This window comes from Python bivittatus, unplaced genomic scaffold (genome assembly GCF_059951505.1).
Source record: "Python bivittatus isolate LINGU-HERP-01145 unplaced genomic scaffold, Pbiv_v1 ctg000340_np1212, whole genome shotgun sequence".
Taxonomy (NCBI): domain Eukaryota; kingdom Metazoa; phylum Chordata; class Lepidosauria; order Squamata; family Pythonidae; genus Python; species Python bivittatus.
The window spans coordinates 28,081,706-28,098,597 of NW_028277056.1; the positions used below are offsets into that span (position 1 = coordinate 28,081,706).

Here is a 16,892-nt window from a genome sequence, read left to right on the forward strand (position 1 = left end):
GAATTTTTCGAGATACGACCAGCTCCGGCCCCAAAAAATTACCTCTACTTACGAACTCGCCTCGACTTACGAACCGGATCTGCGGCCATTTTCCGCCCGTTCCACGTGGTCCGCGGCCATTTTTCTTCCCGTTCCACGTGGTCCGCAGCCATTTTTCCGCCCATGCCACGTGATCCGCGGCCATTTTTCCGCCCGTTCCATGTGGTCCGCAGCCATTTTTCCACCCTGCTGTGTGGTCTGTGGCCATTTTCCGCCCGTTCCACGTGGTCTGTGGCCATTTTCCCACCCATTCCATGTGGTCCGCGGCCATTTTTCCGCCCTGCCGTGTGGTCAGCGGCTGTTTTTCCGCCCCTGATGCGTGGTCCGTGGACGCCGGAACGGATTAACGGTAATTACATTGAACCTTATGGGAAAATTTACTTTGACTTGTGACCAACTCGACTTGCGATCAGAGTCAGGGAATGGATTAAGTTCGTAAGTAGAGGTACCACTGTATATGTGTTTTCAATGATTTTGTATGTCATTTCTGCTTACTAAAATATTCAACACTGACATTTTATTTGGAATTTGGTATTAAATATTATCAGGGTGTAATTAATGAAACAATAATGAAGGATATGATAAGCATCCGTTATGTTCCTAGACTGAGAAAAAGGTATTCTGAAAAAGTTTTGTCTGTAGTTATGATAATAATTGGTTCAAAAAACAATATATTTTGGAAACATTGTGGCTTGCAGATGAGTATTCAAGGACCAAATCATTAAAAGATTTTATGGAGGGTTATTCCCTTCTTTAATGCCAAATCTAGTAAATGACTGCCCCTCCAATATTCAACTGCAGAAAATTGTGTAGAAAACAGTTCATCTCTGACTAATTTGTGTGTGTGTGTGTGTGTGTGTGTGTGTGTGTGTGTGTAGGTTTCCAAAATCAGAAATTCTGATCTTTTTTTGTTTTGTTTTTCTCATGCTGACAGTTCATTTGAACTTTGTGGCACTAAGCACTGTTTTGCTGCCTAAAGCAAAGGGCAAAGAAATAACCTCCATAGCTACTTTACCTAAGGCCAGAACAGACATTTATGAGGTACAGGGCATGTTCTGTGACACACATACTTCTGTCCTACAACAGAGAGAAACGGCTGTGGGAGATTCTGAAGGAATGCCAGAGGAGTGCCACTATCTCTATACATGAAATCTAAATAGGTACTTTAGTCCTTATCCCTGAGCACCAACTTTTACTTGGCTTTTTAAAGGCATATTATGCTATAGTATAGTAACAGTCTAAATCTGCTCTTCTACTTTTGTTCTTTTTCACCAGAGAAATTCATCTGGTGTATACAAGAAAACTTTTAATTACTTAAATGCTGGTAGAATTTATTGCTCCCATTTGTAAGAACATTTAATCTCCAATAAGCCAAGTAGTTTTGGGATGTGCATTTCTTCCCTAGTAACCAAGACTAAGGGAGAACATGTTACATGGATTTACCCCTAATTTTTCTACTACTTTCTACATGGATTCTCATGTCCTATTGTAAGTCCCACATCCTCTGGCATGCATGTATGTTGACTGGTAGTATATTTTAGGCCCCCTATTATACTACAAATCTTCTCATGTCAATTCACTAAATTAAAACACACAAACACACATCAATACCATCATAATAAAACCCTGTGCAATATATATCCAATACAACTAAAGCAGACTATTGGTTTTAGCTTTAGGAATCTCAGTGAAACCTTTCTTCTTTATTGAAAATAGTTATCACTCTGGCAGTGTTTTCACATTCTGCTAAGCCATAAAATTGTTTGTTTGTTTGGTTTATTTTTACTTACTGCTTTCAGCTTTTCCTGAACATAGTAGCTGAACACCTAGTCATGGATTTGGGTTCAACAAACCTGATTAAAAAATGTGTGGCTTAGCACTGTATATGAACTCAGCCATTCACTGAATAAGCATCCTGCATAATCTTAATGTGAAATTCACATTTATTAATTTAGCTATTGCTGATAAGTTGAAGACATTGGACACCTTTTCCTTCATGCATCGTTCTCAAGTAAGAAATTGGTCTGCATTCTCCAACTGGTAGAGCTATAAAATATTCCTGTTTAAAAAAAAAATGCCACAGTGGTAAACAGAATTTGCCTCTTTAGACTTCACAGGTTTTAACCCACACCAGAAGTATTTAACAGGTGATGTTAGGGTCATTTCCCCAGAAGCCTTGGGTTTAGCTCCCAGCTGCTTCTGGAGAGAGACTTCTGGAACATCAAATGCAGACTTTGGATTGAAGAAATAGTGCAGTTCTGTTCTACAGAATTCTTCCCCAATCTATTTCTGTTTCAGAATCCTGGGAGAGAATTCCAAGTTAGGACAGGTTTTTCTACAATGATTGGCTATCTTTACTAACATCAGCACTTTAAACAAAAATCCTGAATCTACAATATGCTTGCCCTTTTAAAAACTGTTTACTTTTTTGGATTAGTCAGTATCACAGGGATTAATCATTTGGATTTATTAGAATCAATATTCCTTAGCGTAACTCAAATATACAGTAACAATAATACCATGCTCTATTCACAGCATGCTTTTGTAAGTACATTAATCTGAAAGCTGTAGCTGGTATGAAATTTCTAGGTCAAAAACATCCAAAGATTTTTCCTAGAAGTCTTGTTTGGCTTTCAACAACTGAAAAACATTGGTGGATTCTGATATCTAGTATCAGCATTTAGACTTTTAGCATATAATCTGCTTAAATTCAATCTAACTTGATGAATCATATTTGCTATGATGAAAAGGATGTTTAAAAAAGACTTAGGGTTTGTAGCTCAATTCTGTCTTTGTAGTAAGCAGGTCCATTTCTGTCCTCTTTCTATGTATATATATGTGTGTGTGTACACTATCAAAATTATTTTGCTGTGGTGTGTGATACAGTTCAATACTTTTTTTCCCTCTCTTCTTACCAAGAAACTAAATGATTTCAGTTTAAAAGTGTTCTTTGAAGAATGGACTATTTGATTATTAATAAATGGGGGAGTAGGGGAAAGAACCAATGAAATATTTAAACTAATAAGCCTAAAACCTATTTATTGTAAGTGTTTCAAAGGTTCAGAGTTATTAAGACTGAAAATATTGTGTTTTGCACCACCTCTGTGGAGAGAAAGATGCAATATATTTTCAAGTAATTTGAAAGCCCAATACCTTTATTATAAACACATTTTTTAAACAAATCCTTATCATATACTATTATGAAATAATTGGTATTTAGCAGACAGTTCATTGTATTAAAGCAAGAGTAGGCAATGTACAGTCCTTCATGTGTGATTAAACCGCAGCTCCCATTAACACTAAGGATAACAGATTTTGAATTGAGTGGCATCTGCAGAGCCACATTTCACCAGTCCTGCTTAAGCTAGTGATACTGAGGTTATTCCTAACCCTAACCCATCTGTAACCTTGTTACTTGTTAAACCAAATGCCAATCTGAATAGTGACATATTGTTACTTCACGTTTAATGATAATGTAAACCACTGAAATGATGAAATGGAAGAGGAGCTAGGTAGCACCACCCTTGGCATACTGGTTTAAAAGGGCAACATACTGACTTTTAAAAGCCCAAACATGACAGTCTCTCTCCCTGTTCTGTGCTTAATGATGTGTTTGGCTACACAAAAACAAGACATGAGATAGTGGCTCATATCTCTGCTCCCATCAAATCAGGAACTAAATACTGTTTGATTCATGCTGTTGTTTTTAGTGAACATAGCTGGGGTGAGATATAAGACCTAACAGTGTTGTTGGATTAGAGACATAAACAGGACTATGGACAGTTCCAAGTAGGTCAGGCTCCAATGTAACTTCAGTAAGGATGTTACCTACTTCACTAATGTTTTAAAAAGCTGTAGCTCAGTTGCTTTATACATCTGAAATATGTATTGTATTTGCAACATATGCAGCCATATTCCCCAGTTATCTCAGATTCCATCAATAGTCTTTCCATGTAATTGCAACTGTAAGAAAAGTAAAACATAAAGTTCTGTCCATGGTTTTGCAAAGGCTAAAAGCAGTTTGGCTCTTCATCTTCAGTACTGTGTTATTAGCAGGAAATAAATAAACAAACAAACAAACAAATAAATAAATAAATTTCCATCCTGTTAGTATGTTGGGGCTAACTGCTATCCTACTGGTAACAATGCTACCTAGTCATTCATTAGATTAGAATAAAAACACAGTGTCCCATATTGGAAGCCACTGCTGGAAGTGAAATGTGAGGTGTAGTTGTTTCAGTGATTATGGAACATTTCCAAGGAATAATCTGATCAGATATGATGGAAACATTATTAGCTCTTGGCATCTTCAGATGCTAATCCATGGCTATCAGGCATATGATCCACCTCCAGTGGTCCCAATCAGTGCCCTTTGCTGGACACGATGTCACTTTGGGTAATAGTATACATCTGAATTTTACTGTATTATTATTGATAACATCTGTCTGAATCAGTTTTGTTGCTTCTTTTTTGAGGAAATGGATAAAGTTTGTTCTCCTATTTGCATGTGCAGTTCCTTTCCATCTTGGCTTAGAGAGAAGGCAGTTACTTAGACCATTAATACTTTTTGTTCTATACAGGTTTGCTGTCCCTCTTTAGGAACAGGATTGCAATCTAGGGGTCCCCCTGGATCCAGCTGGATAGCCACATAACTTCAGTAGCATGGAAGAACTTTTAAATTTTGCCTGATAAATCAGTTGTGATAAATCTTCCCCTGCTTGGAAGAGAAAGACCATGTCTTTATGATTCATAAAGTGGTAATCTCAAATCTGGATTATTTCAAGTACTGTTAATGGGGCAGAACGTGAAGGCAGTCTGTAAACTGCAACTGTTTTATGACACCACAATATGCATAGTGAATGGTCTCTCTAGAAAGTCCCATGTTTCCCTGTATTATCAATAGGTTTACACATTATCAGTTGCTTTTTGATCTTAGTTCAAGGAACTCACTTTGTTTTTGTCATAAATAGCAAGTCAGTATTCCTAATACTGCAGCTTTCCTGCCAGTCTAAGTGCCAGAGTCCACCTGTGTTACAATCAACGTTCAGAAAGAGAGATGTTTTTTCTAACACATACACAAAAGACGGATTTTTCCACACCCTTCCTCATTGCTGCATTTAAGACACTTGAATCCTCTGAAGACAAAAGCAGAACTTCAGGGACACTGAGAAATAAATTGCAGTGTCTGAACTGGGGTGTACCATCACCCCACAGCTGTGATAACTGGCTCTGATAAATGACCCCAGAAGCTGGAGGAGGTCCAGGAACAGGAAAATAGACCTTTTTGTTTTGGAATTCAGGTTATCTCTAAGGAACAGCAAAAGACTCTAGTACGGTGTTGTGTTAAAATCTAATTTATTTCATCTGTGTGTGTGTTCGAAGCCCTATTTTTTTCTTATTTCTCTTTCTCTGGACATCTAGGGCATTCTGCATAATTTCAGATGGAATTCAAGAAGTTCAAAATTTCTCTGTAATTTCTTGGGAGCTGATATATAATTTGAAAGCTGCTCCTTTTTCCAAGATTGCTAATTTTAGAAGTCCAGCACTTCCAGCCTTTCACTGTACAGCCCAACTGTGCTGTTACAATAGTACAAACTGTGCAATGCTTAAATCCAAGCTACTTACAGCTTCCACTGTACAGCCTACAACACATTGTTAGGTCATCAGTGGGGTACCTTTTATGGGCTTTGTCATCTATTCTTCTTCCTCTATGGTGTTCCTATAATAAAATAAACTGCCAGTAGACTTAAAGCCACCTCCCAACTTATTACAGTTCAGGCTTAAACATATTTGTTTAACTAGGTCTTTTAATGCTACTGATTTAGTTTATGTTTTATATTTATCATATTTAATATTGTTCTATTAAATCTTGTAAGTTTCCCAGAACTGTTAGCAGCCTGTATGGCATATAATTCTTTTAGGCAGAAAGACAGCTAGACAAAGTACCAGATTATGTTTCTTTCCCCTTCTGCCTCTGTTGCTTTCCCATATTGTATCATGACTTTTTAATGCAAAATGACAAGTGTTCTGAATATTTTGCTAGAAGGTGGTTTATAAAATTTTCTTCAAATATATATATTTTTTTAAGTCTAACATATTGCCACAGTTCTTTAAATCATGATGTAGTTAAGAAAAATTTGGCATTGCTGTACTATTACTCCTATCATGGCCATCTCCTAAGATTTCTTTCATTGTCCTTATTATGGTTGGTCACACAGTCAGCCAGATGTTTAGACTGGATCTGGCATTTTTATCCACCTATCAAGTCCTTCCCAAGGACCTGGGATAGACATGTTGTTGTTTGATGGCTATCAATGTTGTTGTTTGATGGTGTTAAAGGTATCGTCGCAGGATATAAGCTGTTCCACGTAAAGCTGCCTTTTGGTGATTTTGTCAATACTGATGGTGTTCCAGTGGTGCTCTAGATGTTTTGGGATTACACTTAGGGCATCTATAACTATTGGTACTATCTTTGCTTTCTTTTGCAGTAGTCGTTTTTGCAGGTCTTTATATTTTGTGATTTTCTCCAGTTCTTTCTCTTCTCTTCTGCTGTCTCTAGGTATTGCAGTGTCCGCTATCCAGACTATTATTATTATTATTATTATTATTATTATTATTATTATTATTTCCTGCCTTTACGCACACGCACACACACACAAATATTTGGTTAACTGGTAAGGCATAACCTTCTGGTTTAATGGTAGAAATTTCTCCTTTATTTTCCTGCTTATTTAATTCCTACGGAGGCTTCCTTGTCTAGAAGAGAAAATTAAATCTAGCTTTTAGTAAGTAACTGAACTGATCTGGAATAATTGCCATTCATGGATTTCTGTGAATTAATTTTCAGCAAAACAAAAATAGAAAATAAAACAAAAATCAAGCAGCTGCTACTTCTAATGGGGAAGTTTATGTAGGATGTTGTAGCTTCAAAATGATGGATGGGTATTGGCATGCAATGCCCCAAAGATCTTGGGTATCTGCTTAGATAGTTACCCACTTGGATGAAAGTGGCAACATGTGTCTTCATATCGGTGTGATTAGCCCTAGGTACTGTATGTAAAGTTGCAGGAGGAAATTAGTCATATAATCCTATTTACCAGTTCAGGCCCCTCTATAAATCCCCTTTCCTTTTTTATTTCACTTTAACTCAACAATTACTAATGAGTCCAATTTGCTGCCAATTAGTTGCCCTAGGAAAAGATCACTAATTGTAGCAAACAAATGTCAGCTCCAAAAAGCTCAAGGTGTCTGTGCATGTGATGGGCAGCAAAGCTTTCTCTCCCTTCCTTTCATTTTCACCAAGGGGTAATTTAGTTTTTTGTGTTTGATGAAAAATGTTGTTAATTAGGAGCCAGGGATGAGGAAATTACAATCCTCAAGGCTTAATTGGAGAGCTTCTGTGGAGGCTTTTATGTCCATAACCTTTTTTTTTCCCAGATGGAAGTTTAATAATGTCCTTATCTTCCCAAAGTTGAACATTATGTAGTATTAGCTTACTCATTTCCCTCATTCACACAGGGACATCCTTAGAATCTCAAAGGAATGGCAGATAACCAAAACCCAATGTGTGTTTGAGGTAAGGTAGGGCAGCAGATCTTGGGGGGGGAGGCACTTGGGACAAGAGAGTGTTTTCTTTTGTTTGGACTTAAAGGAATCTTCATGGTGATTCACAATGACACTAACATTGAATTAATCTAATTAATAGAACATCTAATTAATAGAAAATTATTGTACCTGAGTAGTTCTGAAGGTTCTTCTTACTGGATTTTAATATGTAGTAGCTCATTCAGTCATGCAGTCACTAGATGCAGCAGTGATCAGTGATCAGCATGCAGTTGTAAAGTAGTCCCAGAGAATTCTGCTCTTTGTGGCCATACTGAAAACATAAATTTAAGAAACATTAAAATGAAGAACTAACCATATTCCTCTAGCTCTCTTTCCCCTCCCTCTTGCCTTCCTTTTTTCTCTTTGCAACTGCCAAGGTGTATGTTTAGATAAAGTCATAAAAGCAGAAGAGAAATGGAAGAACTTTGCATGGATGATAAGACAAAAGGACTAGAAGTATGAAGTACATGTGGAAGAAGAAAAAGACCATTGGAGGCACCAACATTTGGGTCCCACTGAACTAATAAGGGATAGTTGGGAACAGTTCAAAAGATATTTCACATATATTAAATCAGGAAATTATATTACAGTCCTTGTTCAGAAAGAATATGTAGCCTGTATGTGTTTAAAGATGATTTTCTCCACTTCTTTGTTTCAAGTGAACCTGGTGTTTAAGATACAACCTAATCTTGTGTGAAAACAAACAACTTGCTTTCATATTGTGTGCAATTCTCATTGCACTAAGGTATTTCATGCCTGTTTCTTTTTTTCTTTCTTTTTATTCTGTACTTCAGTGTGAATTGTTCATGTCAGAAAAACCAGAGTTTAGAATATCACATTGGCTAGGTATAATATATGGGGTTGTTGACAGTTTATACAAAGGCCTAATTTTGAAAAGCTAGGTAGCACCTTTTATTCCACATATGTACTCAGTTACTTAGTCACAAACAGGTCATCATCTATCTTTTGCCTGTCTCCCATAAACAAAATGCCTGAGCTTCTGGCATGGAGAAATGAATGGATGGTATTGGGAAAAAGAAAAAAGGAAAATCTGTGAACTTTATATGAATGCATTGTGTTTTTCAGTTTTTCTTACACTGGATTTTCTCAAATTATTATAATTCTGTATTGAGGGATATTTTCTAGCTGATGGCATAATGTTCTTAGGCTATGTCAACACTGATGCAAATTCTGATATCACATTGGAACCCAAACTATGCAGTTGTGTGCATTACAGATGATTATTTCTGGTATATGCAAGATAGTATTTGTAGAGTCATAGAGCTGAAAAGGATCAAAGGCCTTCTAGCCCCAACATCCCTGTCCTGCAAAACATTTGCTATAAAATGACTTGGAGTACTGGTGGTTCAATAACATAAAGTAAAACTTCCATTCACTTAGGTCAGTTCAACCCACTCTGAATTCCTTAGAATGTGAAGCCAGACCAGAGAGAACAGTGCGAAGCCAGAGAACAGGTGGACAAGGACAAAAGGCAATTCCCTACCAGATCCTTAGGGCTAGTCAAGGCATGGCTGCTGTACTAACAGGGGAAGAGCTGATGGAACCCAAACTACTTGATTATGGTTGTTCGTAAGTTGGAATAATGGAGGAAGTTCCTAGGTCTTTGTCCTTCACAACATTTTTACTCTTAGAGCAGGGATGTCATCAGCTTGAGAGTCACACCAGGTTTTATCTGGTGTTTTATTTATTTATATTTATTTATTTATTTACAAATCAAATTTATATACCACCCATCTCACTATATAAGTGACTCTAGGCGGCTCACAAATAAAAGCCATAAAAACAGTCAAAATCTTACCAAAATGTGCAAGTTAAAAGATGGAGACAACATCCTCAAGCCCCAGCCACCCCCAGTGCTGTGAACCCCTATTGGATCCCCAAGCTAGTTGCCAGAGCGAGGTCTTAATGTTCTTCTGGAAGGCCAGAAGAGTGGGGGCCAATTTCATACCAGGGGCCAAGATATTCCACAGGGTGGGAGCAATGGCAGAAAAGGCTCTCCTCCTCGACCCCGCCAGTCAAAATTTTTTACCCAATGGATCCATTACTTGCCCTTCCTGGCAGACCAGGTGGGATGAGCCCATGTAACCAGGACAAGATGGTTCCTCAGGTAACCTGGGCCCACGCCATTAATCTTTAACTTACATTTTTGTTCTTTTTTATTTGTGTGTGTGTAAAGTGGGGGAGGGGTAATAGCAAATTTCTCCTCCACCCTTAAAAATAGCTGCATTTTTTTCAAGGTGATTTATTATAAATATGAGTAAATAAGGACCACTTCCAGCTTCAAAGCCTAGACTCATTCATCTTTATTCAGAGGTAATGGTTCATTGGTTCATCAGCAGAGAGTGAAATGATTTTTTTTCCCAGTGCTTCAGCACCCTCTACCGCTAGAGGGCAAATACTGCACCCTTTTTTCTTTGTTTTAAGAGATGGAAAAGCACTAGAAAAGGGAAGACATCAGAGTAGGTGTTTTTAGAAACTTTAGGGAATTTTAAGAGGCTAAATGGCATCTCCAGGTGTTTCTTTGACCCCCCAAACTCCCCCTCCCTTCCAAAAAGTTCAGTCCCACCAGTTCTGGTGGACTCTAAGGAACTGTAAAAAAAGAAAGTGAGTGGGTTACATGTGGAACCCACGTCTTGGAGGGTTCGCTACGTAATGAAGGGATTCCAGGTGATTTATTATAAATATGAGTAAATAAGGACCACTTCCAGCTTCAAAGCCTAGACTCATTCATCTTTATTCAGAGGTAATGGTTCATTGGTTCATATGTACTGAATTCCAAATGACAAAGAGGATTCATTTCAGAGTTACTGCAAACATTTAAACCTCTGGGTTTCCAGGAACTGTGTTTATTTTCTGGTTTTCATAATCAGCCTTCCTGCCTGCCTGCCTTCCTCCATCCTTCCCTTCCTTTCCCTTCCTTTTGATGTCTTATGATTTGTTTTATTTCCATCCCATATTTAAATTAGAAATCTCAGAATTTGGGAGTTATTCACATGTATCTTTAGGTGATCATATTAAGACATAGTACAATTTGCTTCTTGTAGTATACAGAAGATGAAGTTAGTTCTGAACTTCAAAAAGAAATCTTGTAAAATGTTTATTTAATGAAAAAATGAGTTCCTTAACCAAAAGAACAAATGGTCTCTTATTAAAAAGAAGAAGAAGAAGAAGAAGAAGAAGAAGAAGAAGAAGAAGAAGAAGAAGAAGAAGAAGAAGAAGAAGAAGAAGAAGAAGAAGAAGAAGAAGAGGCAAAGCTATTCAAAGCTAAATTAACATAGCATGTAGTAGATGAGAAAAAACAGTCAACACAATAACATGCTGTGGTGATGGATGGTTCAGGTATCACCAAGAAGGAAGACATTACTTAGAAAGAATATAAAATATAAAGCAGAGTTGCATCATATTTTAATACAAATACAGAAATAATTATTATGGCTTAAACAGCAATAGAACATTTTCAGCATTGTGAGAAGTGTCTGCTTTTTTTTTTTTTAATGTTCTATCAAAATATAACATAACAAGGCCCTTGAGTTTTTCTATTTATAGTTCTTGATCTTTCACTAGATTCAGAGTGGATTATGGAGATGCATTTATATAGATTCACACATTAAAATAAACCATAAGTTGGTCTGATGATTTGTAAATCATGGATCTTGCTTTTTACATCTATAATCCAGTCCTCTTCATTCAGTTTTAGAGGACTACAGTCAATAAAGTACAACATAGTTACACTGTAAATAAGACAAGGAGGCTCAGATGTACTGTATTCCAAGAATCTTTCAGGCAAGGGAGAGGTAGGCTTCCTAAAGAGCTTTTTGGTAGTACAATTGTACAAAGTTGTATAAGGTTGAGACATTCAGATACTGAAATAACAGGAACATTTTAAAAATGACAAACCTGACATATTCCATGATTTATAAAGCATAACAGCTGAATAAACACAACAGGTTAAGCCAAAACCAGACAAACCACATTAGGGCTGAATGCAAAGTATGGAATCAGCATGTGGGTCTGCCACTTTTAACCTCTAGCTTACCTTTTCTTCCAAGTATGAATTCAAAGTACCTGTACCCATGACTGCAGTTGCTCAGAGGAATTTAACCACTATTTTCTAATTCTCTGGCATTTTAATTATAATAGTTCTTACATTACAGAATACTGAAAAATCAGTTGTAGGTGCTGGAGAGTGCAGAGAATGTCTGTATGAATGAAAATTTAATACTACTATCTCTTAAAAAATTATCTTTCAAATACATCTCTCCATACTTATTGTTTCTCTGATTCTTGCTTTTCGGATTAATTCCTAATGTTTCCCATTCTTTATCCACTAGACTTAGACAGGTTCATCCTAAGAAATTCAATGAATCTAGTTTGTGTTAGTAAACAGCAGATGAGTGGTCACTACCCAGGAAATTTTCAAATGTAATGGAGCTGGAGTAAGCAGTGTCAGGTCCTCCAAATATTATGAATTAGAATTACGAGAATCATCTACAGTACAACATGGGCAATGTCCAAGAACTTTGGGGGTTATGGTCCAAAACATCTAGAGAGCACTAGGTTGACTGCTTCTGGCTTGCATATGCTCATCTTAACAATTACTGTTTATGAAGATTCCACACTGTGGTTATTTCAGGGTGCATAGTGATTAGAAGCATTTGAATTCATAATTGATTCTGAATTCCTATTCAGAGCTCTACAAGTTGACTCATAGCTGACAACAGCAAGAGTCATGACATTGTATACGTTTTCTTTATCCAGCTATATTTCTACAGCCAAATACAGTATTTTACAACATACGGCATCAGATTTCACTTACTTCAGAATTCCACCATTATTTAGAGAACCGTAAGAACTAAAACATGAGTATACACTGTGAGAGATATTTCACAGCAAATTCAGCTTCCTGAAGACAGTGCAACCATACTGAAAATAGCAAGAGGGAGGTGGTTACATCTCTTCAAGCATCAGTACTGTCACATTCATGCTTGCAGGTACTTTGATTTCATTCCTGGAAAGAAAGTTAAACTAAACATTAAAATGTTCAGCCCCTGAGTTAGATTCATACACCTCACTCAGCTGTAACATGATTTGATGTTGACTTAAAATCCATTGTGCTGTTGCAAATCATGGATTATGACTTATTGCAATGTGTGAACCCAGTCGATGTATTGAACTAAACTTAAACCCAGCCCTATCTTTAGGTGGAGTAGCATAACTGCTTTAAATAATTATTCTGAGCTGACCTATAAAGAGACAGCAAATGAAGCAAAACTTCTAAGCAGATGTAAGAGACCCAAATGTAAGAAAACATGGTATGATTAATTCAGCATGCCTAAGGCATAATATGGTTTAACTAATTTTAATTTAATTGCTGTAAACACAAACAAATAAACAAGCAAATGATTATAGTTCATTCATTAAGGTATGAATTAATTATGTTTTTATGTGATTTCTAAACTTGGTTCCTGTTTATTAGTGACAGTAGGATTCAGAATTGTACCTTTAATACATTTTTACATCACTTTTCATCACCTTAAGGCAACTCTGACCAATCATTTTGGTTCCTGTAGTTCCACCAAAGATCTCCAACATCTCTTCAGATGTCACTGTGAATGAAGGAAGTAATGTGACCTTGGTGTGTATGGCAAATGGACGTCCTGAACCTGTCATCACCTGGAGGCACCTCACCCCAACAGGTAGGAAGCCATGGTTTATACCTTTATGCTTCAAATGGCTCTTATTCTCTTACATGTCATTTATCGATATTTTAGAACATGAATTTTTTTTTTAAATAAAGTTGGTTGGATCAACTATGTTGTGAAGGCATTTCTATATCTGAATGTACCAAGTATTCTCTGTGTCTGGACTTGTAAGTTAGCAGCTATTTTTGCCTAATAGCCTGTATCTTTTTTTTTTTTTTTTGAATTACAAAAACATTATAGTTATAGAGAAATCAACATTTGCAGCACACAAAGGGGAAAGGCTTTGTTTTCTAATAATGTGCTCGAAATAAATTTTTGAAAACCACAACAATGGCTTTTAGCATGGTGCCAGTAGTTAGTTCTTACCTACAACATTAGTCTCTTTAAATGATTTCTGCTGTATTTTAACAACAACAACAAAAAAGTTGGTGTCTTGTTTTTCTGTTGCCTTTTTTATGTGTTTTGTATAAAAGAGGAGATATTAGTAGAAATTGAGTGCAAATTCAGCCAGGTCAATGACAGTTTAGTTGTTCTTTTGATACTTTGGTGCTCGATTGCCTTGGAAAGGGCATTGTCATTAACTGACCCACAGGGTGATCACTTAAGAAAAGGAGCAAGTTTAGTTTATTTATTTTTAGTGTATATCTAAAACATACCAAACCCCTTACTTCCAAGTATCTCTTCTTGCAACACTAAGAGTTTGTAGAATTGTATACTCAGGATAATTTCACACACAGGCCAGTCAAATATAACTTCAGGAGGAAGAAATACAACCAGCATCTGATTACTATATTTGTATAATACTTTTGAACATCCATACTTCACCTATTTCAAAATTCTTTAGTTATTCTTATGCATATTCTTAAAAACCATATTATGTGGAGTGGCCTAAAGATGCATAACCATAGTTTACAAGGGTTGGGGAAGATACTTAAGCAGGAATGGGCAATCCAGAGAGTTCATATGATTCCCTCCCTCAACTCTCTTTCTGTGGCTTCCCAAGCAACTGCAGATTGTGCCCCTGGAATTTGTACATAAAACAACCATTCTTTGGGGATTTGACTTACGTGTATGTATGTATGTATGTATGTATGTATGTATGTATGTATGTATTTATTTATTTATTTATTTATTTATTTATTTATAAATGGACATTTTGCCTTTAATTCTCCACAGGTACCCATACTAAATACTGTAAAAAGCAAAGAAGATGCCTTACAAGTCTGGGATTTTTATTAAGTGTAATATTTTGATCCTGCTTATGTTGGTGATATCATCACATAATCCATGTAGCCCTGAGAGGCCAAAAATATTCTAAAAAATAAAAGTCCTGGCTTAAAAAAAAAAACTGTTTTGGGAAGGAGTGACAATCCAGTGGAAGCATGCTCTGAGATCTCTACCTGCCTATCTCAATTTCTCCCGTGATGATAATGATGATAATTATCTTACAATAAGATACTCAGCCCTCTATAACAACAGTCAGTTCATATGCACACTCATTATGAAAAATGCACACAATAGAAACTTCCATTTCAGTTCATGATAGATGTAAAAAGCTTACTAAATGCTTCACTTATCTTTACTTATGATGAAAGGACAAAAGGAAACAGACAGATGGCTATATCACAAGAGTCCAAAAGCTCTTTTCACTTCTGTATCAACATTAATGAAACCATATTCATGTTCCTTCTAAACAGTATTAAAGTAATGGCATCTAATTTTAATTAGTCTTCATTTATCACACCATGTCTAACTTCAGTCATTAATTGTGTCCCACAAAATTGCCTGAGTGATAGATAGATAGATAGATAGATAGATAGATAGATAGATAGATAGATAGATATCGCATTATCACCTCTGGTTCATTTCAGTTTTGCCATAACATGGTAATATAGATTCTTACAGTGACCAGTAAATACTGTATTTTAAATAATGCATTTAGTCAAGAACATGCTATTCCCTAAGGATACAGCTTCTCAGGAAACTTACCACTATACGTAACAGTGATCAATAGATCTTACCACCAGTTTCTCTCTAGAAAAAGTAATATTAGGATACCACAACACCATTATTTTAGACATATGTACTTCTTTTGAGTAGAGACACATATGATTGCTTTGTTGGCAACCTTTATACCAGTGGCAGGTAATGTAAGTTTCTCCAGATATTCCATAAGCCATGATTATAGGCTATGCTAATTGAATTGAAGCCCAAAACATCTAGAAGGCATAAAGTTGCTTTATTTTATGCTATATTTTTTCAGTACTTCTATTAATCTGTAAAATAATATCAATGTGGACACGTTTCAATGGTCTGGGTTTGTCCAAGGTCACTATTGGCCAGAAAAAAAGAGCTGGATCATAAAAACTGAAGTATCTGGGACCTAAATCAGATACCATCAGAAGTTGAATTTCTTTTCCAGCATTCAATGATGTATTTTCACTCAATATTTAAAATTTTTAAACACTTATAGCCAAAGGTATGCAAATTCAACTTCTGATGGTATCTGATTTAGGTCCCAGATACTTCAGTGTTTATGATCCAGCTCTTTTTTTCTGGCCAATAGTGACCTTGGACAAACCCAGACCATTGAAATGTGTCCACATTGATATTTTGCTTACATTATAGATGAATTATGAATTTATTCAGATGAACAAGGAAAACAGAATCAAGCCCAGACCATAAATTTCAGCTGAGATATTATCCCTTTAAAAAGAAGATATCTGATTATATAAATCCCAAGCAAAAGTGTTAAAAGATCTTAGTCTTGTCAGACAGAAATTTCAAGAGCATAACATTTGTGAAATTACACATAGAAGAAAATGAGAAGGATAGTAAAGAGGGGTGATAGGAATGGAAGATATGATGATTACTTTCATTCTGGTCAACTTAAATTAGGTCAACCTAAATTGAAATGAAGCTTATCAAATGGTCAGTGAAACATCCAGCTAAAACCTAGAGCTAAAGCCAGTATGGTTTCAGGGAGAATTTATTTTCCTTAATAAGATGTGCAAAAATTTGCCTTAGCTTTCTCCATCCCTACATTTGGGGACAAGGAAACAGGGCAGTAATAGCTGCCCTAATACATAAAGTCTGAAACATCTTTGAAAGTCAGTATTTGAAATCATCTACTGAATTTCAAGTTCTGTGTTGTCACTGTACTGGTTATCCTATTATATCTGTACTGTGACCATTACTAGTACATTCATGAGTGCAAGAACTGCCACAGTAATGGGAAAAGAAATCCAGAAATGTGTTTTTTGGCTTCATCCCCCAGTTTAAAAAGCTACATAATACATAAGGAACAGAAATGCTGCCAAAAAGAAATTGGCACAAAGAAGAAACTAGGCCAAAAAATAATACTGAACAGAGCCATTAGGCAGAATTTTTCCTCCACTGAATTTTGAAAGGCCTGTAGCCTAGCTATTTCTTTCTGTTGTTGTCAGTATAGATGTAAATGTGCCACCCAACCAGGGAGATATGCTTGGATATGTGCTCTACTACTCCTCTACACTTCTATCCCTT

At 36.3% G+C, this 16,892-nt stretch overlaps 1 protein-coding gene across 1 annotated transcript in view; it reads left to right on the plus strand.

Annotated features, from left to right (window-relative positions):
• Positions 1–16,892, plus strand: part of LSAMP (limbic system associated membrane protein) — a 518,247-nt gene that overhangs the window by 339,777 nt on the left and 161,578 nt on the right. The window contains exon 3 of the mRNA XM_088140751.1: positions 13,236–13,361. Coding sequence (XP_087996877.1) covers positions 13,236–13,361 — 126 coding nt within the window. The remainder of the gene's footprint in view (positions 1–13,235; positions 13,362–16,892) is intronic.